The sequence below is a fragment of the Puntigrus tetrazona genome, chromosome 11 (genome assembly GCF_018831695.1).
Source record: "Puntigrus tetrazona isolate hp1 chromosome 11, ASM1883169v1, whole genome shotgun sequence".
Classification (NCBI taxonomy): domain Eukaryota; kingdom Metazoa; phylum Chordata; class Actinopteri; order Cypriniformes; family Cyprinidae; genus Puntigrus; species Puntigrus tetrazona.
This window is the reverse complement of record NC_056709.1, coordinates 3,624,064-3,650,596: the sequence shown is the minus strand read 5'-3', so window position 1 is coordinate 3,650,596 and position 26,533 is coordinate 3,624,064. Positions and strand designations below refer to the sequence as shown.

The 26,533-nt window shown below is 37.6% G+C and overlaps 1 protein-coding gene across 3 annotated transcripts in view; it reads right to left on the bottom strand.

Annotated features, from left to right (window-relative positions):
• The window catches only part of cpne5b (copine Vb), a 113,592-nt gene that overhangs the window by 6,693 nt on the left and 80,366 nt on the right, over nt 1-26,533 (bottom strand). For all 3 annotated transcript variants that reach the window (XM_043252867.1, XM_043252865.1, XM_043252866.1), the window contains 9 exons: nt 22,292-22,333; nt 22,127-22,202; nt 19,167-19,220; nt 18,304-18,365; nt 13,035-13,081; nt 11,398-11,579; nt 10,928-11,055; nt 9,757-9,859; nt 259-316 (listed from right to left, as the gene is read on the bottom strand). In XM_043252867.1, coding sequence (XP_043108802.1) covers nt 259-316; nt 9,757-9,859; nt 10,928-11,055; nt 11,398-11,579; nt 13,035-13,081; nt 18,304-18,365; nt 19,167-19,220; nt 22,127-22,202; nt 22,292-22,333 — 752 coding nt within the window. The remainder of the gene's footprint in view (nt 1-258; nt 317-9,756; nt 9,860-10,927; nt 11,056-11,397; nt 11,580-13,034; nt 13,082-18,303; nt 18,366-19,166; nt 19,221-22,126; nt 22,203-22,291; nt 22,334-26,533) is intronic.

The following is a 26,533-nucleotide window of genomic DNA, read 5'->3' as shown; positions in this document are numbered from 1 at the left end:
TGGGATTAGCCCGAACCATGTCTATTTAAATGATCTCTTGATTACCTGTACTGTGCACACAGCTGATAAAAAACAACACTGTTAATTGCTATCAAAACGCTTCTTTGACTAATTGCTATAAAGAGCTTCGGGCGCATTAAGCTGGTAATAAGGATAAGGAGTAAAACTGTACTTGAAGGTTACCATGTATTTTTTAAATGGCAATGATTGCACTAAAACGGAAAAGACAGAACAAAAACAACAACAAAAAAAACTTACCATCAAATTCAGCCTGTCCAACTCCAACAATAATGATGGACATGGGAAGCTTGGCAGCCTGGTGGCAAAACAATATTTATGTTCTCAAATCACTAATGTATTCTTTTTTGTTATATATATGAAACACAAGCAGACATGTTTACGAAATGAAGACCCATTACATTCATACAGCTATACATTCAATGAGATAGATAGATAGATAGATAGATAGATAGATAGATAGATAGATAGATAGATAGATAGGAACTATTTCTGAACTCTCAAGGGTAGTAGAGGGTGAGCAGAGGCAGAGGGAGGCGGGGCCAGTATGATCAACACAACACCCGCTTCTCTAACAGCCCTCCCACCGACTTGCCCTCCACATGCAACCTAACGTTCCTCCTCTCATATACAACACGCTCATACCACAAACACAATTTTGCATCATTTATGTGCCCCACTAAAGACTAGTATAGTTTCAGAGTGACTATTTGCACAGCGGTCTAAATAATGCAAAGCAAACAGCGCAGCTATTTGCACCACAACAGCCAGACAAAATGACAAAAAAAGCATTATAGTTTCAGTCAATCAATTAAGCAGCACAACTATTTAAAACAATAAATAAATGATTTAGAATGATTTCTGAAGCATGCCGTGACACGAAGACTTTAGTAATAATGTTAAAAATTCAGCTGTTTATGGAATTAATTATATTTGAAAGTAATAGAAAAATATTGTTGTTAATTACAATTATATTACTGTTTTTATTCTGTATTTTTTATCAAATAAATGCAGCCTTGTGAGGATAAGAAACTTTAAACTTAAAAAATAAAAATTAAGGTTGTACTGACACTTATACATATGTTTAGAAAAGCTTGAAAGGTGGTAAAGAAAACTTGCAACTGTTTCTTCAGTAGATATCTGAAACGAGTTGTGAATGATTTTACAGTTAATTTTACAGATCAACTGGCAAGTAAATTTACTTTCTTCAGTTTTTAAAAACTTAATTTTTTTACTTGCACATGGCACTTGCAGAGTGTTTGATTGTTATGTGCAAGTATAAATGAATAAAACCCCACAAAAGCATCAATTTCAAGCTCTACTTCCTGTGATAGCAGCCCAAAATAATAATGCTATTTCCCCTTTGAGATGTTCTGTAAAAAAAACTTTCCTGTTGCTTTTCTGACAGCTTCAGAGACCAAATCTTCATTTTTCGCTTCAGGACCATAAAAACAAATCAGCTGTTACTGACAGGGGCTGTAAGGTGTTTCCCATTTTCACAATCTTAAGTTATAAGTGCACAGATTATGACAGTCCTGCCATGCCTGCATGTCATAAAAGAGAGGCAGGGCACTATGAATAATTGAAGTCGGTTGCCCCATTTGTGCCATCATCTTCTGTCATGACTGACAGGAAAGAGTTGAAAAACGGCGAAAACAAAACAGTCAGTTAGTTCACCATAGTTTCCTTGACAACAGCTCTTCAACGTCACACATGCAGTCCTGAACCCCACTCCAACATATATGAACGCAGATGCATAAGAACGTTACGAACAAAATGAGAAAAAAAAAAGATTCTGAGAACCCACAAATTACCTGTGTTTTTTATAACAAAAGCTGCATGCTCACTTGCTTACAGCATTATTACTTGGTCTGGGGAGAATGCTAATGTAATGTCATCAGCACCCAGCTGCTGTAGGAAATTATCATTACGCTGCTAAAGAAAAGACATGGTTTGGAGAATTAAATTGGCTTTTGGACATTAAAGGAACAGTTTGTCCAAAAATGACAATTTTATCATTATTTATTAACCCTCTTCAAAACCTCCTTCTGTTATTTTATTTTCTTTGGAACAAAAAGGAGAATTTGAAAGATTTATTTTTATAAAAAGAACGTGTTTTTTTCCCCTTGTGATTTTACTGAATTTATTAAACAGCCCCTTAAAATTGTCATCAATTACTTGTTTCAGCAATACACTCATAGTTTTATTAATAATATCATAATAATGTACAGTGAAATGACACTTTTGTTGTGAATCAATTTACTGTTAATTTTACAGATCAAATGGCAAGTAAATTTACTTTATTTTTTCAAACTTTAATTCAAATTATAAATTTTTGTTTCCAACGATTAATCACAATCAGAATAAACGTTTTTGTTTACATAATACATTATGTAGTATTATGTCTACTGTGTCAATTTATTATGTATATATATATATATTCACATGTATTTTCATGTAATTCATCTAATATATATATATATATATATTTATTTTATTTATTTTTTTATATGATGTGTGTGTACTGTGGTCATTAAAATATTTATGTAAAAATAAATCACTAAAATATATAAATAATTATTGCACAGACAACCTTCCGCGATGCGATGACAGCAAGAAGTTATAAAGTATATACAATACACACACATGTAAACATTTTGGATGCGATAAATCGTGATTAATTTATTTTAAAATGGTTAGTGGGTGTTTTTAAATGCGTTTAGATGTTACATGTTACTTTTAAAATCAATAATACCCTTCTATGGCTTTGGAACATTTTTTATTCTTTTTGGAGCTTGACGTTTACTATGAGCTGTTGTTCTTGCCAAACAATTCCTTTAAGCCAGGCTTCAAGGTCTTTTGTATGAGCATGTACTGTAAGTGAGGAAAAGATTCAGATTTCTGCTTGGAGCCATGACAGACCGTTTGGGGCTAAACTAATGATGCCCATGCTCTAACGAAGGGTAGAAAAAGCAGGATGGAGCCAGACACGGCATGAAATACTGTCAGGGTGTGACTGAGGACAGGAACTTCTATTAAGCATATCATCAGTCACACAGCGAGCGGGCGGTTCAATCTGACAAAGAGCTGTCTAATTGATTAATCCCGCCGTCCTTCATGTCGCACGTCATATCTGATTGGCGGATGATGGACCTCTGCAAGCACTCAAGCATCCTGACTGGCTTATCATTACAGGCCTGCCTACGTCCAACATGACAAATGGATGTGCTCGTAATGTTGTTGTTTCTCATTATCATCCTCCGATTAGCCCTCACCCGTGCCTATTGTTATTCGTAATTACCATGTCAAATAAAAAAAAGGCTGCATGTCTTCAGCTGACGGATGGGAGCTTTCAATGCTAATTATCTAAGACAGAAAATGAATATGCGTGGCTTATTAAAGTTTGCCAGAGCCCAACACAACCACAGCATTTTATAACACTTAAAGCAAAAATTCTATCAAAATAAATGTTTTAACTTGTATGCTGCCACATTTTGGGTGGGACAAAAGGAAAAAATTGTTTATTGTGTGCTGTAACCAGACGCAATGTGCTTATTTGTATATTTAATATGGAAATGAGATTCGGGGACTATGTTTGGATGTTTTTGTGTTACTTTAGATGACTGGAAATGTAGCGCACATAATATTTTTTTTATAGATAGATAAAGGGACAAATGGATAGATATGTGGATCTATCTATTTATCTATATCTATCTATCTTTGGATTGTAGGGGGCAAGTTAAAGTGCGTGGACATCAAATGTGTTGCATCGCAAGTGGTGCTATAAAATTTGTTGCTGCAACATGTTTAGTGCAATATTTAGATCTACCAGCAGGTTTGTTGGCCTCTCCTGCTCTTTTAAGGGTGTACAACGGCACTGTGTATGTGCCTATAGTTAATGTCGGTAGTATCAATTACTCCTCTTATATCTTCATGATATTGTTGTCTTTTCCTCATCTGTTGATCAACATCTAGCTCGGATGGAACTTGTCTTAGAGCCGCTTTCATTTTGCTGTAGCCTGATCTGAGGAATGTCAGTGTAGCTTTGAGGGGTTGAAAGGTAAATTAACCACAGCACCATTGCACCATTGCCTACACTGATTTTTCACTACCACTTATTTTAGAGGTAGATGCTAGTCACGGGGGACTAGGGGCAGTCCTTTAACAGGAGCAGCAAGGTACGGTGCCCGCTATAGAGTATTGTAGTCACAGTCTTAGGCTAACAGAACACATTATTTATGCATAATTTAGGCATTACTTGCTGGGCCATAAAATGTGTGATGTTTATTGACAACAACACCCTTAGCTACTTGACCTCTGCAAAGTTGGGTGCCATGGATCCGCGTTGGGCTGACCAAGTGGCAGCATTTGATTTTGAAATCAAATATATTTCAGGGAAAAGCGATTGCAATGCTGATGCCTTGTCCCAACAAAACCTTTTAAGTGCAGGGGAAGGCGTGAGTTATGTCCAGCGATAGCTGTTCCAATTGCATGGGTAGAACTTGTGACCTTAGTCAATCGGATCTGATCGGTGAAAGGTCTGGCATGACCTGCAGGTAAGGGAAGCACCGCTGAAGGAGTGTCTGCAGGTATACCTCCGCGATCATAGCATGAGGGGAAGATGTAAAATCCAGGACCTGTGGAGCTCAGTGGTGCATCAGGTCATAAGGGCACCCAAGGAAGGTGGGGAATTATACACCACTGCTCCCGTCACAGAGAGATACTGCAAGATAGGGGTGGGTCAAGGCCACAGGATAATGTTCCATCTGTTCCTGGTAATAAGCTATCTGTGGAAATCTGTAGCGTAACTAATGATTCCGAGGTTGAGGTGGGTTTACAGCCAGTTATATTGCCTTCTAATTTACTGGAGGTAGCTGAGAGTGTGGTAAGAAGGACTGGGAGAAGAACTGCAGGTCAAGTGTGTGCGGGTTCAGTGTCTTGCATAGTAGGTAGTACAGTTGTTATCCTGTTTCAGCCTTGAAATTGAGTTTTGGGTGGGTTGTCGTTTAACTCACCATCAAGGCGACATTGCAGAAACTAGGAGTGGAATGTGACGGGATTAACAACAGTGACTGACAACAATGTTCACCTATCAGAGAGTAGTATGATTAATTCATGGGTGGATTGGATGTCGCCTGAGATACGTCACATCCGACTTTCCCCTTTTCGGTGTCTGTGCGTCTTTGCGTTGTGGTGCTGGCGCTGCTTTAGTGGAACTGATGACTGTTCGCCTTTCAGGCATGATTCCCTGTACTCCATTGTGTTAACGGTGGGCATGACTGACAAGCCTGTGCCTGTAGGGATTTAATTTGGCGTGATATTCTGACAGATCCTCCTTTTCGTTTTATACAGAGATTGTGTGCTGTGGTTGTTCTCTTTGTACTGCTAAGTTATTCTCGTTACACCGCTATACAGACGCTGTCATCATCGTTAATAGTTGGCGGGGACTGTGTGTGTTTGGTTCTTCTTATGTTGTTTTAATGCTTGCTTCATGGTTATGTATTTCCTATATGGAATGTGATCTTTTGGGAGTAACAACCAAATTCCATTCATTAAAACTTTTTCTTTTTTTTTTTTGTGTGTGTATTTAACTCTATGGAAGCCCAGTTAGTTTTGCCTGAGCTGATTTTCTTTTTTTTTATTGTTAATTTAGTTTTTTTTTTCAAAAAATAATTTGTTTATTGATGTAACTTGATTTGTATTTAAGCTTCTATGTTTGAATTACAGTTGTTTTGGTAACAATTTCATGTGACCGATTATTTCCTTTCTCTAACATTTTCTTTTGTTTTTGTATTGGTACCCCTGTTGCTGTGGGGTTGCTTTATTAACATATTGTTTATATTGTATTTTGTTGAGGCCAATTTTGTTATAATTTTTTTTTTCCATCGTAAAACCAAACTCCCCCTGCCTTTGGGAGCCTCATCCCTGCTGGTTGTATGTGATTATTATAGCTGTCTAAAGTTGAATTTGTTGTTACTACTTTTGTATTTGTTTTCTTTTCTTTTTGAAAGTTTGTTTTGGCTTTCAAAACCTGTACCATTCTGCCATAGATAGATAGATAGATAGATAGGTTGAGTTGCAGAGGAAGCCATATTGCAAACCCTAAATATCCCAGACATTTGACAAGAAACTTACAAATAAAAACCGAAGACAATGTACGTTTTCCCTCAAACCCTTCTTTGTAAATACATTGCTATATGCGCATATGCCACACCACATGTCTACATTCACATCTCTGCTGAAGCTGTAATGAGACAGCTTAGCAGCAGGATGCTGTCAGCTGTTGTAGAATGTGAAGAGATGTTGTCGAAACACCATTAGATCGAAAAGGCCTTGTGTGGGCGAATGTCCATTCCTCTACGACCTGTTTTTAAATGAACAAGAAGGATAAGATGCAAACAGCTGCTTAGAGTAACAGCTTTACTCATGAATGATACATGCGTCTGTCCTACTGAATCACAGCAGAGGAGAGAAGTAGGTCAGTGTTCCTCTAAGGTTTTCTGTGAACACTTTACACACTGTTATGAAACATATGCGTGTCACTCAGGACCACCCAGCACAAGAATAGGACACCTGGTCCACCTAGACACGTTAACAGACCCCCTACGTTGAATTTCCGAGTAGCATTATGATGAGATTTAGAGTTGATTTAGCACTTATGAACATTGTTCACCATCATACTGTGCTTGAGAGCAAAGCGCAGATTGCATTAGCTCTTCAGATGCAGCTTTCATTTCTGACACATTTCCCTCAACACGGCGCAGCTGGAAAAAAGATTACTTCAAAATGTACCATTCACAGAGACCTCTCGTGATTTATTGTGAATGACAATTTCTTTCAAATTCTGCTTAAAGGGATAGTTCACCTAAAAATGTCACCATTTACTCATTCTCATGCCAATCCAAATGTGTATAACGTCTTTATTTTTGGTATACAAAAGGAGGTTTTAGATAGAATGTCCATGGTGACTTTTTTCTTTCAAGAGGAAACTCTTCAAACTCTTCAAAAATGACAAAAACGTATAAGATAACTCTAGCTAATACACACACACACACACACACACACATATATATATATGTGTGTGTGTGTGTGTGTGTGTGTGTGCCTTGTGAAAATATTCATACCCCTTGTTATGTTGCTGCCTTACTGTATGCTAAACTACTTTAAATTACTTTTCTCCACATCAATCTACACTCCATACACTCCAATGTATTAAAAATATAGTAAAAAAAATTGTATTCATACCTAAACTAAATATTTAGCTGAAACATCTTTACAGTCTCATATACACACACACACACACACACACACACACACATATACAATATATATATATATATATGTGTTTAAAATTACTTGTAAGAGGCTGGATAGATGAGGCCAGGTTTGGGTGAACTTTCCCTTTAAAGATTTTAAATTATAAAATAGTTAACAATTTCCATATTTCAATATAGTAATTATTGAATTGAGGCACACATGGCTAATTAATTACCAAGACCACATGACCTTTTCATTTGATTAAGAGATTCAGCCCCTTGCTTGATTAAATTAGTCGGTTTCTATGCTGATATCTCTCGTTTCTGATTCAAACCTCCTGAAATCATTAATCAGATCTGCACTGCAGTGTAACATTCATTATCTTTAATTCATTACGTTTTGATGAAAATGTCGGTTTTAAATTCAAATGCGCAAATTTAGATTCAGAAAATGTAAAAGTCCTTTGAACACACAAATGAAAATCATAGGTTTGCACCACGGGTCACCGTTTTTACCTTCCAGGTTCAGGTCTTAAATGTCACACGAGGTGGAAATGTGAGGCTTCTTGGCAGATGCAGGCCGCTGGGGAAAGAGCAGCAGGCAAGATCTTAAAAGGAAGGTGTGGCTGTTCTACAAATCTGAGTAACAGTCGCAAATTCCCTTTAAATCCAGTCTGCTGGGAAATCGGGCCCGTTCATAGGCTAGATGAATGACATGCACCACTGGAGATGAGATTGACCTTTTAAGCAGAAATTATGACCTCAATACACCATAAAGTCATCCATTTTGCATGTAGCCTAAATAGATTATAATAATATATAGCATCTATAAAAACCCATATTGGCCACAAGAGATGTCTTAGTACTCAAGTGTATTATAGTTCAGTGCAGGTTGAAGATGAAGACCAGGGATTTTAATCAAAATTTAAAAGCTCTGTTCCGAAACCTAGTGCTAATTGCCTTTGTAGACCACATTTCAAGGTGTAATAGGTGCACTGCCTCCTAAATTGCTACATTTTAAGGAAGTATTTAGTGTATTAATTGCAGTGGTTGATGTTGAGAGAAATTTTAATTATCTTATTGAATACTTATCCAGTACTTGTGTGTGTTTGGTGTGTAATCTGCTTTGCAAATTAAAGGCTTGATATGTAAATTTTGGGTACTAGAGGTCACAGACAAGGCATTAATTTAGTTTTTCAACATTTACATCGAAAAATAACTTTATAACTGATATTTATGATGATCTAATGCGAGTTTATCACTCTATAAAAACTCCTTATAATCAGTAAAGCTGTCTAAATACCGTTTTATGAATGAATCATACATTATGATGACAGAATTCGAGTGAGATGTCATTGTATTTATGATCTCAGCATACTCATGTCTAGTTGGCGCAACACTAGGTGTGTTTCCATTACAGATATGCACAAAAATGTTCTAAATGTTTATTAAAAAAAAGTATTGCGAAATTACGGTTTCCATCAATGTTATGTGACCAAAACGTATTTTTTTCCTCACCCGATAAGTCATGGCAATGGATTTTGGCTATATTTAATCATAAGGAGGCTCATGCTTGTATCTTTACAAAATAAGCGCAGAGAGCTGCTTCAGAAATGTGGATGGTGCACCTTGTATAAGCAAACACTGAGTAGAGTGGCCGGAATCAAGTCTAGTGGCTATTTCAGAGTCACACTGTGCAGCAGATTGTAGTGTGTCTAAGCATTAATAGCAGGGAAAGGCCCTTCTATTTGAGAAGGGCCACATAAAATGTGTTTCATGAGGGTTATTGTCCATTGAAGAATGTTCATATAACAATTTACAAATGCCACATGACCTGTATACGCGAAAAAAAAGTTTCTATTCCTTTTTTGTATTGCCTGAAAAAATACATCATGTAAGCATAAATACTTTTTTTGTAATTTGCCAATTTACATAGTAATGGAAATGCACCTACTGTAAAAACGCATAACAAAAAAAATCAAGGCACAACATTGAGCAGATCTAAATTTATTGCTGCAGTCAGCACTTTTCATTTTCAATTTCAATTTATTTCTGACAGCGCCGTACTTGATTTAGCTTAACTGCAGCATTTGTGTCCATGTGTTGCCATTTCTTCAAGCGAAAACTAAGGATATGCAGATATCACATCAGTGATTGGTCACAGTGACCAGAGTTCTTATTTAAAATTGGAATTTCTATGGATTTACAAAGCCTTGGGAACTCTTGGGATAACGTAACCACACAACTGCGTGAAATATATCACATTGTGCAAGTATTTTTGGATGTTTTGTTACTAAAAGCCTTACATATTGTACCTTCAAATTTATGCACTTTTTGCAAACAGATCTATTTTCTATGATTTCATTTCAGTTAGTATGCAGTCTAAAAAGGAAGTAACAAGGAAGTGGAACAGAGTGGCAATCTGGACTTTCTCCAGCCTGTACTGCTTGGACACTTGTCCTCCTTTAATGGTTATACTCACATTCACGATGGCCTCTTTGGTCTGTGACATATCTGATATAACCCCATCTGTGATGATGAGGAGCACAAAATACTGTGAGCCGTCCTGGACAGCAGCTGCGTACCTTCAGAGACGAGAAAAACAAAAACAGTGCATGCTTCAAGATTTTTTTTTTTACATTACACATTTCATTCTCTGCATTCTTATTTTCCTGGTTTTTAAATGCCATGTGAACATCAGCCATGTTCTTCTTTGTTTGTTTAAATAAATCTCCTCGCCAGAGCCTGAGGAGGTGTATCATGCAGCAATTTAGAAAGTCTAATTCAAATCCGCGGAAGATGGCATTTTTAATTACCACAGTGGATGCAGTGTAATCAGATGGAAAATGATTTGGTTGCGTGATGCCGTGACATGAGGGAGGGGGCGGAGATGTCTTCAGACAATTACTTTGTCTCCTTTTTCTGGAAACACACCCACTATCCTTTCAAATGATGATTAAAAAATAGCTGCAGTCAGTACTGAGTCAGTCTGTTATGACACCTTTGCTGTGAGCTTTACAATGGGATAACAAGCTTGCTCCATGTCAGCATCTTTCTTGTATCAGTTACTGGACAAACACAAACAGTATATGTGTTCAAAAGCAGAGTGTTTGGCCTTCGTGGTTAGACATGATAGACTGACGCATCTTTGATGGAACATCAGAGAGTCTAACAAACTGAAGCCAAGGAAATCATCTCTAGTGTCTTCAAAGATACAGTCCATAGACAAGGTGCTAACCCAAGCAGTTTGAGATGCCAGGCTTATTCCGATTCACGACGTGTCTGTTGTTCATATGTTACAAACTCGGAAATCTAAACAAAGATCAATTTTACTATACATGGAGAAAATAACATTTGCATTGCATTCCACTAAATCTGGGCAATCTATCATTCGAATGCAAAGTACAAGCAGGCTGACATTTTACATCGAAACAAAAAAAAGCTGAATAACTTTAATTGGAAATTTAATGGAGTAAATTTTGAAATGAAGCAAAGCAAGGTTACATAGAGGAGACTGTTAAATACATATAAATTTATCCCGTGTTCAGATGCATATAGTAAAAACTGTGACCACATATTCAGAACTGGAGAGATCAAGAGATGTTTATTATAAAGTTATATTAAGTTGATAAAAAAAAAAAGGAAAAACCTACCTGGCCACATGATTTACAACAGGGGCAAAGTTAGTAGGTCCGTATAGTTGGACGGTCTTTAGACTTTGATGGTATGCCTCTAATATCCCCTCAATACCATTACAGTATGGATTTTCAATATTGCCGTTCTGAAAGACAGGAGTCAGTGGTTCACATGTGAGTCTTCATTTAAGCCAACCAAAGTTCAACAGAAAAACAATGCTGAAGAGAAAAAAAACATTGATTGTATCAATCAATATGACAGCAGAGGTTGCCAATTATAGATGTCTCCCATACAGTCTCATCTCAGAATCACTGAACTACTTCCAGACCACTAAAGCCTAGCAAATCATACTCTCAAATTTATGACTGAGAAAGTGAGAAAAACTAAAGGACATTGATACTCTTGGCATCAACAAACACTTTTGGACTAATCTCAGGGATTTTCAGGAAGTTCAAGACAGCAGGAAGGTGAACATCAGCTCACTCACTAGGGGGAACTCATGAGACACCCGTCCATCGGGGGGCAGCTTGGCTCCAAATCCCAGTGCAGGGAACATCTTGTCACTGTCATAGTCCTGGATGATTTCCCCCACAGCCTTCAGTGCCAGGGCGTAGGCGTTCATCTGGTATGGATTCATGTAATGAAGAGAAGTGGACTGGGATGGATTTCCTGAAAATGTAACAGCAAACAAAAAACATATTAAGACATCAATTAATGAACTACATCTTTTACGTGTCGAATACGTGCTTCTGAGCAAGTAGACTTGTAACTGCTAACAGACACACTTCTGTGAGCTTGTGAGATATGCAGCTGCTGCATGAATGGACATACATAAATCCTAAAACAGGTTTAGACAGGTGGATCTGGAGGATGTGGAGGGTATAACAGTAAATCTGAGAGCATGCTGCAGTACCAGCCTACAAAAAACCCTGAACCATAGTATTTAAATGTTGAGAAAGTAAGCTTACTGGCTAAAGATTTATCGGCTTGTGCCATGTAGTAAATTATGCGATTTCTAGCAAACTGTATGCATCTGCCTAAGCCATCTTTTACGATTAAGATAGACATTTCGGTTTAATTATCTTTTCAATGCTAGTCTGTTTTTGTGTATTTTTAAGCATAGCTTAGCTTAGCAAAATGCTGACACAAAACTCTTAATTAATTCAGATTTTTCTTTAATTTACAGAATGCTATTCGCGTGCAGCACTGCCTATGTACAGCCCTTCAAATCAGTCTTATGAGGTTCTATGATGGTTAAGATGTTACCTCATCCTGTGCATTCGAAAGTGTGACCATTTCGTGACCCACTACAATAGCTTTGTTTATCCCGTTCAGCGATGTTTTCTGGGAACCCTGTATAGTTTTCTCATCCCTTTTGCCTGTGCCTGTTTACCAAGCTACATCCAGTGAAGACAGTGTCAGTGAATATAACAGTTTAGATTTACATCTAACGCATTGACATGGTGTTATCAATGCAATTTATTAGATATTTGAAAAGAGCCACTTGTGTCTGCCAGAGCGATTCAAGAAGTACATTTAAGAAACACAAACAAGCACTCCAAGTTTGTTGTTAAGCTATTGATGTTGTTCTGGTTTTAGAACAGTCGGGATCCCAACAGTTCCTGAGCTATGGTTGCATTGTTACTAAACTAACTCTGTAATTCAGCTCTCTTGCACTGCAGGCAGCCACCTTCAATAAATCTCTCAGCGAAAGCCCACAATGCCTTCTATTTCCATCTTCTCGCTAGCCTGTTCAGAACAAATCTTGTTAATTTGCTGAATAATTCAGAAATGTTTTGAAGCAGTTTCTTGTGAAAGAACAGTAATTATTTGAACACTTGCAGCAAGTGCGGTATCGAAAACCATGGGGAGTAGTATTCACTAAGTATTCACGGATGGTGTACCTGAGCCATTTTAGTATGTTTTATCCAATTGGTTCACCTTTCAGCATGACTTAAACCCTTACACGGCTCTCCGTTCAGCCCCGCAGCACAGGGGGCAGCCCAGCTACAACTAATAGGAGTGTATTGAGCGACACATGCAGTAGAGAAAGGCCAAAGATTGGGTTTGGATTCCCCAACCTTTTAAGAGGTCACACGCCATTCTCTCCACTTAATTACTTACCGTTAGAGGCGGTGAAATCAATGGCCACAGTGAAATTGATCTGGGTCCTGGGAAAAGAAGCAGAAATGAGAAAACAAAAGAGTAAGCAAAAATGTTCTCTGCAGTGAGTTGGTAGCTTGCATAGAGACTGGTCTTTGTGGGCACATTTTAACACACTCACACACAAGTATAAACACGAACATAGCTAAATTATGGCTAATGTGCGTAGTCAACCCCAGCTACATTGTCTAATTGGGATAAACAGGACGAGCGATTAATTTGAGTTCACGTTACTAGTTGCATTGCACTAAAATAGCAGGGCAATACAGGTCCATCTGCATCCCTGCCTTTAGCGCATCCCTTCACACAGCATTTGCTACCGCTCTGGCTTCCCATCGGCCACAAAAACACATTGTGCAGCATGCAGCGATACCCACTAAATGACTCCCGCAGGCACCTTCAAGAATGACTTGCTTTCTAGCAGAAGAAGCCGTGAATAGAAAGAGTTTAATTTTGAGCAGTGCTAATTACCCGAGGTTAATATGTTAGATTTTAAAGGTACTGTATAATTTAATAAATACACATCCAACTGACCAGACAGAAATTATTACTGCTACAAATACATTTTAGTAACATATTCTAAATTAACATTGCACACAATTAGCATAACACAGATGCACATAAAGCAAAGCAATTAAAATGAAGGAGCACTTAAAAAGGAACTAATAAGAATTTAATTTTTATGATAAAAAATGTGTCGCAGACAGCAAAAGACAGCATTTAACTCCCCTCCTCAAACACAGCAGCCCATTAGGAATTCAGTGGGTTACAAAAAAAAAATCAAGAGAAAAAAAATCAATAAAACCATAATAAAAGCAGAGAAAATTACATTAACCTTTAGAATCCCAATGCTAATATATGACTCATTCCCCTGTGTAGCCCAGAGAGTAATTATCCTCTTTATTAATTCATTAAAAGCAATTTACTCTCGGGTCCTAGCGTATGCATCTCCACATCAAAAAACAATCCTCTCATTTTGGGAAACTGGGTGACCAAAGCTGTGGAAAACGAGACCTTCTAATCTACCCTGCATTATTACTGTTTAATTATACATTTGCGAGGAGCAAATTGAAACTAAGGAATATTCTTTTTGGTTTTCTCTTTTCTGCTCATGAGTGTGTCATTCCAAAATTAGAGCAAATCCTGAGCTACTTTCAGCAGTGCTGATGTTCCGCCAGCCGTTTCAGCCCCGTGGCGCTAGGGCATTTCCACGGCCCAGAAACTTAATAGGCTGTAAAAAGGATGCCCTGCATTAAGGGTTAGTATAGTACAACAGATATCCCCTGGGATGGGGTAAACAGAAGGACAAGAGAAATCGATTTCTGGAGACATGCATGTCACTATGTGTCTCCCTCTCATTTGTCAGCTGCAGTGCTCTCTGCAGTGCTGTGGGAGGCAGGGAAGCCCTGCAAAGTGATAGAAAGCCCACCTGTATCTAATGGAGTGGAATGGATAGCACAGATAATGCTGTATTTATATTATGAACTAGTGACATCATTAATGGCTTCCCAAGGTGGTCACACAAATGTAACACTGCTTTTTGTTGCGTAATTGCCTTGGGTCTCCAGCAGTCAGGGGTTCACAGTATTGTCCTCCCCTTCGTCCCTGCAAGCAATGGCTTTGTCTATTCTACGTATTCGAATCATTAAAAAGCCACCACATAAGGTCACACATCTGCAGCAATGTTGCTCAGATTTCAAATTCAACTCTTCTTCTTTGACTTTTTTCTGCACAATAGACTCTTACCCTGGCTAGCACAATCTCATCTGCCTTAATAGAAATGTCAAAACCGGTCCTGCGTGGGATGCACAGGCTGGCCAGAGACTCGGAGCACATTATAACAGGTTATCTGCCACTCAGCCATGAGTGCTTCCATGCAGGTAAAGGTCAATGCTTAATCAGGTGCACGCACTCACAGCAATGAATGCGGAGATCAGCATAGCAGTTCTTCACTGGCAAGGGCCAAAAGATCTTCAACTGTCTCATGATTAATAGGTTAGCGATTTTTGTTTGTTTTATCTTAATGTGTTTGAAAATCTTCCTGTGCTCCTATTGTGGGAAATGAAAGGTTCATATTTAGTTTTATGAAGTGCATGATGTGCATGCAAGATCAAAACACACTTTCATGGTCTTAAAATATGCACGTTTTTAAATAATGACATTTTTATCTTTTCTTTTGTTTTGGGGGTGTGAAGAATATGTTATCTGAGCCATAATTGATTTCTCTCAGTTAAAATAGCGCTATCTGGTCATTTCATCAAGCTTTGGTGAGATCTTAGATTTGATTGGCTCTCGTCGTGGCTGATCTAATACCAAACTGGAGCAGCTCGGGTGTGATGTGTTCCAATTCTCTCCGTCTTCTAGCCATCATCTCTGTTGCTGTTCCCAACTCAGTCACTTAGAGAGTAATATTTGTCAATAATGCAGAGGGTTCTTCTTCTAAGTGGCAATTTCCTGTTTTCATTTAGAAGAGGACTTAATCAATTTATGGTCTGTCAGACCACTAAGCAATCCCACATGCTGCGTGCGCTCTGAAACACAATGCTGCAGCTCCATGAATACTCATGCGCACACACACGAGCCCACGCACGCTGTTGTTTTCTCCACATTTCATTGTGTTGTCTCCATGTGAGCATGAACCTGTGGGCACTCTCCTGATGTTTACACAACCCAACGGCAGTAAACCCTCTAACCCTATCAGGGCTGCCCGTGCCGGGGCAGTCAGTCGAAACTGACAGCGATTCACCTAAATGTCACTTTGCATTAGACTCAAAACTTAGACCCCACTCTCGTCTTCAGCTCATGGTCATTACACTATTTGTCTTTGACCGCAGTGGCTTAAATTAAACCCCGGTAGGATATCTATGGTTACCTTAATTCAAGCACATAAATAATAAAAATAAAATATGTATAAAATATGTAAATATTTTCTCTATAAAAAGAGAAAAAGTGTGTGCAAGTGTGTGTGTGTGTGTGTATATATATATATATATATATATATATATATATATATATATATAAGATAAAAAAACACAGATAATTTTAGGAAGCATGAATCTTGTGGTGTCTAGTCTATCAGTCAAATCTGAAGTGAGATGCAACCTATACTAACACATTATGGCAACCATAAACATGTATAGATTCCCCATTATGCCACTCCAGGCACATAGATGCAGCCGCCATCTTGGAACGGGGGAACTTGACGTCATTCACCATACTTAGGTTTGCACAGAGCCGTTGAGCTGCTCTGTAGTACTGTGGCATCTTTCGAATATTCAGTGATTATTATGGTGAATGACGTGAAGTCAATATCCGCTACAATATGGAATATAGAAAGTCACTAATGAGGCATCTACGCATCTACGTATATATATATAGTCTCAGATAGTCTGATGGCAGATAAAAATAACAGATAAACTAATTAGTGATCGCTACAAAAGTGTGTAACAACGTGTGTGGCGCTCTAGAACAGACCTCACTGGTTTTCACATCAAACACACACATTTTTTTCTTCTTTTTTTATAGTAACTGAACACGTACATTTGAGCGTCTTCTTTTCCCTGTAAAAACGTTTGGCAAATTTGCTGAAAGGTAAATACTGCAACCTACTGCATGTCATCGGCATGGCAGCTGACATAACTTCCTTTCTTTTTTTTTAGCAAGTTAAATATAAAATTCTGTCCCATTAAAATTATTTTATTAGCCTTCATGACACCCATGTCTGGTTCTTTCCCTGAAATACGAGTTTATGTTAATTATGTTAATTGGCTGCTTTTAGCCTTTTCCAGGAGTGAATAAATGATGACATTTTTTATTTTTATTTTTGAGTGAACTATCCCCTTAACCTTTTAGCTGCATTTGTCATACATTTAATTTCCAAACCGTTGTGATATGTATATCAACCAATGCTATAAAAAAATTCCATGATTCACGTTCATCTTGACATTAATAAAACTGAACACACTTTTAGTGCTTTTAGTCGCTGGACATTTAATCCGAAGAATGTGCAGGAAGTCTTGCTTTAGTTGAAATTCCCTTCTGATTTTAAAGATAGTTAATGGTTAACGGTAGTTTGGACAAAATGAGGACTATGCTTTTCTAGGATTAACAAAATATTCGTGAGAAATCGCATTCTGCTTGACAAACCACATGCAAAAGTACAGTGTATACGTTCAAATTCAAAATTCCTGTCTGTAGCTATTATACACGTGGTATACGTGATGGAATAGAAGTTACGCTGAAATGGGTCTATTGCTGAAACACTTTCTTCAAGGGCAAAAGTTGAAAAAGGGTAAGAATTCTGGCTGTGTGAAATGATAACGCTAGTTCTTAGAAAAACCCTGTATAATTTCGAACATGTTCGTCACACAATCTCCAACGTCGAGAGGTATATCTATAGATTTGATGTGACGTGTGACATTCAGTAAAACAGCCTTGGAGAACTTCAAGCAGATGCAGAGCTGGCACAAGGCATAGCGAACTAAGCGACTACTTAGGGCCTCGTGGCCACCAAAAGGCCGCCAAGAGTAGCCTACATTAACATGACATTTTATTTATTTTGTGATATATTATGTCAAATGGCAATGGTAATTATATGAAAGTGCCAGCCAAAGCTCAGTACAACAAAAGAGAAGAGTATTCCTGCACAAGCGAAGGCTGCAGTTTCAGGGCCGCAGTTCTAGGACCCAGTGTTTTTTGCAACAGCGCCACCTACCGAACTGGATCAACAAAACACTAATTAAAGATGGACGACATGCGCAGCAATCCAACTGTGAGTGACTTACCGATATCTTATTAAGTTTTGAGAACTGCTAATTATTAATTAATAATTATTTCCCACAAATTAAGAATTTGTGAGCTAGTTTTATTAATTACGACGACATTCTTAATTTGCAGTCGTGATTTTATCAATGTTTTAAACCACTGAAGGGCTGTGATCCTGAAACTGCAGCCATCGTTATATCTTCCAGTGTAGGTGGCGCTGTCACAAAATGTATGGTTAGAGACACAGGTCCTGAAAATAATCTATATGTATATATATATATGTCCTGAATGAGTTATGGACTTCCTATATAGATATATATAGATAGTGTACATCTGATTGGGATAAATAGGCTGCATACAGAAACAGAAAACATTTTCTATATATATATATATATATATATATCAATATATAAGTAATACGTGTGATTCTCAGCACCTGTGCAAAAGTGTTTGTGTCTCTACTCACCCTCCTTTGATGTAATCGAGGAAAGTCGACTCCGATTCCACTGAGAACGACAGCAGTGTCACCTGCATCAAAAACAGATCAAAAGAGACAAACTGAATCTACAACACAACAACAGTAGAAAAATATGACGCCACTTGATGCGATTCAGTCGTGTTAGAAATTGTCCTAATCCAACTTGTTTCAGCTGAGGCAGTGAATGATGTGGGCGAAGTGTCGGACCCTCTGGGAAGCTACGATCTCAGACTGATCTCGTAATATAGAGCAATAAGGCGACTTTGGCACAGCCATCAATCAAAGCATGATGCTCATATCAGATTATCTGCTATGCTACAAATTCCTGCTTTCATATTCACTTCCATGATCTCTATCCACCCACACTCCCTTTCTCTTACACACACACACACACATACACGCATACAGCTGTTCAGTGTGGCGTGACATTTGGTTTAATGCGTGTGTCTAGGCTGGGCTATTTTCCCCATTTTAAAGTCAGCTTCCACTATTTGTTGATTACAATGAGCCACACGCACAAGCGCTTAAGCAGAATGCTTTATAAGGACCCGTCAAAGGAAAACAGCGTCTCCTTTCAGCTACGAAGCAAAGCTCTCTCTTGTTTTTACCACTTGTTTTAATTAGCACGGGTGTAAAAGGGATACTCATTAATGCGGGAAGACATTTGAAAGCTACTGTGCATGTCGTTCCCTTTCCCAGCACATAATTGAACACAGGAAACGGCTGTAATTAAAGGCTTTGTCTGTGTGCGCATACATGCGTGTTCGAGCGTATGCTCCGATACACATGCGCATACACGCTCACGGTGGTGAAATTTATTTCCTAGGTTTCATCTCGGAGCCACCACTCACCGTGCCAGAATTTACATATTTCTTCTTCTTCATCTTCTTCTTTGGATTCACCACCTAAGAGCCATTGGAAAAGGAATCAGAAATCAAAATAAGTTGAGACAGATGAGATTGGGTGGAAGTGGAATTTAGATTCATTAAACGGATAACAAACAGCCTTTCCTCTCAAGGGTTGGTGCCACAAAAAAAACCAACAAAAAACAATTACATTTCCTTGAAAAATGCCACCACCTGCGGAAGATGTGGAAGATAAGAAAGTCTTGCTGTGAGTTAAATGCGATTTCACATTGAATTTCTCCTCTTCTCAGTCTATAAAATGTATCACAATTTTTAAGAAACTATCAGTTGCATTTGGATATTTTGGCATCGTTTAGATCATACTGCACCAAACTAAAAACTTGCATTAAGAACAGTTCACCCACAAATTAAAGTAATAATTTTCTGTCATTTAAGATATTTTGGTTAAAAAAAAAAAAGATTTTGTTTTAATTATCAGTTTTATAAATCATATAAGCTGAATACATAAGCCTGATGTATGGTTTGTTAGGATCGGACAATATTTGACCAAGAAATAAATATTTGAGTGATGGTGCAAAATTTTTAGGAAATTGCCTTTAAAACTGCCTAAATGTCCTTAGCAATGCATATTAATAATAAAAAAACTAAGTTTAAATATATTTATAACAGAAAATGTACAAACTATCTTTAAGTAACATGACCTCTAATTAATATCCTAATTTTTGGCATACATTTTTTTGACCCATACAAATGGATTTTGGGATATTGCTACCAATACAAATACCATGCTACTTAAGACTGGTTTTGTGGTCTAATATCACAAATGCAACCAAATAAAAAACATGACGTGTTATCAATAATATAATAAAATAGAATGCAAATTGGTAGTTATAAACCATTATGTCGGTGGTATAAATTTTCTGTTTTGCAAGTGTAAGTGACAGCAAAAAGTAAGTGCTGTTTGCCTTCTTAACTTTATGTGGTTCTTTAATTTCTTTTCTATGTAAGCAATGATTCTTACTTACACTATATATAACATCTCACGTATATGTTGATAAGAAACATGAAAAAGTTAACTGTATCCATTTTATTGACGAATTGAAGCTAAGGAGATGGATTTGGTCTAGATTATTGTCTCTAGAAGAAGGAATGAAAGAAAGAAAAAAGCAGAGCAAGAAAAAAATTGTCAGATAATGATGCTGAAAAAGCACACAAATGAAAGTAGAACCATCAAGGTGACCTCTTAGCTGTAAGGGGTGAAGTACAGAAGAAAGGACTGCCAACCCCTGGTCATCCTCCATTCATCTCCAAACACAAAGTAATCAATAGCTCAAATAGACTTTTTGTGCTCAGATGGATGCAAGGATCTGGCCATGAAAAGAGTTTTGGAACATAATGGCTGTAGACTCATGACCCATCGCCCCTTCTGGTTCACAAAATCCTGAGAGGTAAGATTACAGAGTGGAAATGTATAAGATGTAAATCTAACAGCGCTTTGATGTATAAAAAGGTCATGTGCTGTAATAAAACATTTTATTACACTGTAATAACTTTATTACAATGTAATTACATAATTTTCTGCAAATGCTCCAGGTAAAACAACCTCTTATGTTCAGTAATAGCTGTACCCTAGGTAATACACCAGAACTCATTCCAAGGACAATGAAGCAACTTGACGCTTTTAAGCCGCAACCGCTATCTCCCAAAGAGACACTATGAATGTTTTATCAGCTCTGAATGCACAGCTCCTAACAACATTTTCACAAGCCACCTGAATCCCTGCTTTATCTGACATAAGATATTTTATAATGTTGATGATGTGTTGGCATCAACACATCAGAGGTAGGAGTGCTGGGAATGTTTGCTGTATTAGACCCCATCCTTTGGAGAGGACATGGCAAATCACTGTAATAATTCAGAATCCCAGGAACACTCTTATAGTAATCCTCATTTGCATACTTCCCAAGGGCTTTGATGACTGTACCGTCCAAGCAATTACCAGAGAAAAACAAAGAGGAGACTTTTAGATACCTGCGACACTGCATGTGGATGGGGGTGGCTGAAGAAGGAGTGTGAAATTTTCATGAAAAGAATCTCATTTTAGAGTTAGAAACAAAAACAAAAACAAAAACATAGGATTCATGCATAGAACATTTTTACTGTGTCTCCCAGATTGAGGAAACGGTTTCACATTGAGAAAGAGAAAGTTTGAGGGTATAGAGAGAAGACCACTGGCTTTCATGAGTGATTTATGTGTCAGCTTTTGAACTGTATGCACTGAATAAAAAAGAAAATTCTGCTTTCTAATGATTTTTCCAAATGATTTTTAGAAATCATTATTATTAAATTGCCTATTATGGATTTTTTTTATCATGGATTTTTGAAAATGACCTTTTGTGGGGTGTGTAAAAGTGAATGAAAACAACCTGCAAAGTTTTAAATCTGAAAGTGCACCGTATATAAGTATAAAGATATTGACTCAACGACAAACTGCTATCCTTCCATGTTGACATCAACATCAAACATTAGCATATTGCCCATCCGCTTGTTGGTCTTTTTGAGTTGGTCTGAATGAAAATGAAAATTCACTGCTAGATTCTGCTTTTGGAGCAATAAAATCTGAGGTTTCCCCGGTAACAGATTAATGGGTTCGTAAAAATTAATCGTTAAGCAAATTGTTTGGGAGTCATTGAGCAAGCAAGCTAAAAATAAATGCATATGAGACAATAAAAGTGTTTGACCTTGCATGCATGTCAGCCTGTTGTTGTGGACTCCCTAAACCAGCTTCAATTAATCATAACAGGGGAACTTTAAATCACAATTATTATCTTTCTAACTGTTTTTGATACCATTGCCATTGTTCCCATATAGTGATTTATATATGCTTGCTTCTGCTAAAAAACTGGCCTCTAAAGATAATATATTCTGGGTTGTTGACATCTCACCTCATATATGTTGAACTGGCTCTGGCCTCTGGCTAACTCTCTGTAGCTGGTGGTGAATTCACCGATGAAATCATGGCTGAAAACAAAAGATTCACAGATTAACTACAGCCAAATGTCACTTCAACTCTTCCTTGTTATCGCATAAAAAGCCAGTCGTCAGCATACCTGCCATCACGATCCCAATCATACACCTCCACTTTGATTGTTCTGGAAAACAGAAAAAGCCCAGGCATACAGTATATGACAAATCAATACATTCACAAGGAATTTGCATGCAATGTCTACGTTGTTTTAGCACTTGATTTTTACAGATATTTACTTTATAATGAGCTTAATTTACATTGGATTTACGTATAAATTGTAACAGAGATGAGTTTACCATGCATACAGGGTAATGATGCAACACCAAATATACGGAAAATAAATAAATGAATACATTTGTCGATGTTGTAGCTAAAGAAAAAAGCATTAAACAACATTCATTTATATCTTTTAAAATGGTTAGATTGTAATGGTTACAATCTTGTGATTAAAATCTTATTAATGTATTAAAATGTATTACATAATCTAAATGTAGCATCACATAAATTTACAGAAAGGTAACATCTACAGATGAGAAAGGAATACTTAAGCTTAAAACTGTTGGAATAAATATCACATGCTGATGTAGAAGTAAATATGGCCATGTACCCACTACAAGTTTTAGGAGTGACAATCGCATTGAAATGTCCCATAAATTTAGTTTGTACGGAACAGCAGTCAGTAAAGAAGAATTAGCCATTTTGTATCTGCCATTTCTTTTGCTAAAGACTCATTTTGTTTATGTTCTGGTTTATCGAGTGCTGTCTTGCAATGTTGCCACGTTCTCATATTTACAAGCGCTTTTAGGCACGTCGTTTGTTCCTAGCTCATAAAGCTAGGCAATTTATGGAGTTAATAAAGTAGTTTGTTGCAGAAATAAGATATCTGTTTGTGTATATGTGTGTGTGTTACAAAAGCACCCAAGCATTTGGGTGTTTTGGGGGCAGTTTCCCAAACCGGGTTTAAATTAAACCAGGAGTAGGTCTAATCTAGAATAATTCATTTTTGTTTAAAAAATGGCTTTCTGAAACACAGATTACGTAAAGACTGCTAACTACTAGAACATGGAGTCCTGAACTAAAATAAACTAGATTAATTTAAACCCAACTATGCTAATCTGAATTAGCAAGAGAGAGATTGCATGTAAAACACGCAATGAACCAAGAAAAGCTTAAAATTGTACGGAACTGAGAAGCAAATGCAAGTCCTTGTTTGTTGTTTGTGGTTAAGACTTCTTTGACAGTTGTTTTTTGCATCTTAAATACAGAAGAAGACACATTTCTGATGTGTGTTTAAATATGTTATTAACAACTAGTTGGTCAGTTCAGTTCTATACGTCTATATGTCCTCTTAGCACATTTAATATTAATCAACATTAACGTCTTTGACCGGAAAGGTGATTAAAAGTTAAAGGTGGTCATTGTAATGTATTTAGGTACGCAATAGGTAACTGAGACAAAATCAATCTGTTCTAGGAAAATAGTGAAGATTAGGTTGTGCAGATTTAGCAGGATTCCGAGGCTAATCAATTTAGAATCCGGTGCAAGTCTACATCTTTCACCATGCTTTGATTGGTCTCTTGCTGCTAAGGCCTAAATTGAGTCATCAGTCACAATTAAACAAAAGGAGCGCAGGTTGGTGAATGCATCCTGTGGCAGGTGTTCACTCAACGGCTTACATCAACAAGGTTGGCTGAAAAAATAAAGTGAGCTACTGCCCATATTAATGAGAGCCTCTTAAAGCTTGCTCATTAGCACAACTGAGAGGCATTACAGAAAACTCTATAGACCGGCAAAACAAAAATCTGTTCCTGTTTACTTCCTGTCTGCAAACAGTCCAGAACTCCCACGCAAATCATTACAGCCATTTATGGAGAAAGTGAATAATTCTTATGATTACACTGAGTCAATGCCCAGAGGGCACAGTGTTTCTGGAATAAAAGCACAAATGAATGTCATGAGGTGGCTCGCTCAGTTCTGCTGAGTTGTCTTGATGTTTACTTTGGGGTAAACAAATGAGTGGGCTAATATGTCCCTCGATATCCGTAAATTTGAAAAAGCATGCTGAGAGCAGTTAATATCCTTCGCGTTGTTCCAAACCTGCGAGACTTTTGTTTCTTTTGTTGAATGCAGTGCTTTGGACACCACTGACTTTTATTGTACACGCTCAGAAAAAAAGGAACAAAAGCAGTCACTGGGGTGGTACATTATCAAAAGGTACACCTTTCCTGGGAAGTTACATTTAAAAGTAATGCATTAAGACAGGAAGAAAGAAAGTTTGTTATATTTTTGGCAACTATAAAGGCCCTTTTACACCAAAAGTGAGAGTCAGATTTAAAGAAATAGCTCACACAAAAAATTTAGAACCTAACTTGCACATATATGTATCTTTTAAAAGCTACTGCTCCAGTCAGTTTTTCTAGCTTTTTCGGCCAACATATGTAGACAAAACATTATTTAAAAAATATATTTTTTAGAGTTTCACATGCAAGTTTGGAACAACATGAGAATGATGACACAAAGGGGAACACCTATACTGAAAAAGAAAAACTCAATCTGAAAAACTTTTCACCTCAACATTGCTACTTGACTTGCAGGCAAAAGTTTTGCCTACCTCACCAGTAAGGCAAAGCAAATGCAATATATCAGAAAATCTCCTGTAGTCGAGGAAGCAACAAAACCACGCTCCCTCCGTGGGATTGTGGGCGGTAGCGTCCTTTGACGTTCGTTATCTTCAAAGTAGTGAGTCAGCACCTCTCTGAGCATCTGTCACCTGGGCGTCATGTTCCCTGACAGTAAGAGAGTGCAGCCGCCAAGACGGCTCCCTAGGCAGCTGTCTATCAAGCCTCACAACAGAGGAGAAGAAAATAGATTGCGCTCTGAGCCCAAACAGCTAGGACGGGAGGCGGAGAAGGAGCTGTGCAGAAGACATTGAAGGCTGAAGGTACAATCCAACACTGTTTTTAATTCCCATGCACTGACCTCAAACCAAAACGTTCATTCGAGCTTCTCATCGCTTCGGGCGTTGCATGAAAAACATGTTGTGTGGGATCGGAAAGCCACATCGCATGTCAACACCAGTGTTTATTGCAGAACTGTGGTAGTCTCTTGATAAAACATTGATATATTTTGAGCTGCGTTTTCAAACTCTGCTTGACAGTCGTCATTTTCTATGGAAATTTGATTCCTCTGGAAATTTCGAAAAACTTTAGCCTAAGGTTTTCCTAGATAAAACAAGACATATATCCTCCCCAAGGTTTATTCTTAGTCTAAAGTAAAACATCTGTGATTCATTTCATTACCGTCTCAAATTAATTGAGATCAGAATAAAACCATGAAGACGTGTGGGGGATGTTTCGCATCTACTCTTTTGAAGCTCAGAATAGAATGGATGCACACTGACATCTATTTTAATGGGCTCTGGAGCTATAATTTGTTACCGTCTACATAAATGGCGTCGGTGATGTATTGACGTCGTCCTCTTTGGGAACTTCATTCACACAGATCGCACAGTTCCCCAGGAGACAACCGCCTGTGGTGGCACTGCAACATCATGTAATTTATGTTCCATATATATTCACTGTCCTGGTTTATTTCCCCACTGTTAACGCTCTTTCATGATGTGTATGGCCTGTTAAAGATATGGCCGTGGCTGATAGGTGGAGTGCCAAGGTTTTGCAATATGATGAGCCAGAGAAGACAGCTGGATACAGAAAGAGATGTGCTGAAAGCATTTTATATTTATAAATGAAATAGGCATCTCGGGATTTGAAGCACAGAGTTAAAGGCATAATTCACAGAAAAATTAAAAAGCTGTCATCATTCACTCATTCCCAGTAAAACTATACATGCGCATCACATGCTTTGAAAATCTTAAAAAACCAACACAATTTTAAATTTTTACTGTGGATTTTAGGGTTACTGCATAAAATGAGCTCTGTCTTTATATAAGTTTGCAAGAGCATAATTATTAACAACAACATAGTGAGAGTTGACCAGTGAGTAGATGAGTTTATATAGTCAACTTACGTTGTCTGATATAACTTGGGGTGGTTATACATACTCTTTTTGTTAGACACATCATGGCCAGTGTTTCATTATTTTCAAAACAATCAACTTTTGGCTTTGTTTGTGCTTCACAGACCAATTGGTGTTTGATATCAAAGTACCACAAGCGCTATGTGCAGTGCCACTTAAAGTCGAATACAGCAAATATGTAAGCTTGTTTACTTAGTCCATTCTCTCTTGATTCCACCTCCTCACATGCCATGACTGGTCAGTTATGTACAATGCCTATTACAAAACTATTACCTTTAGCAAGTGAAGT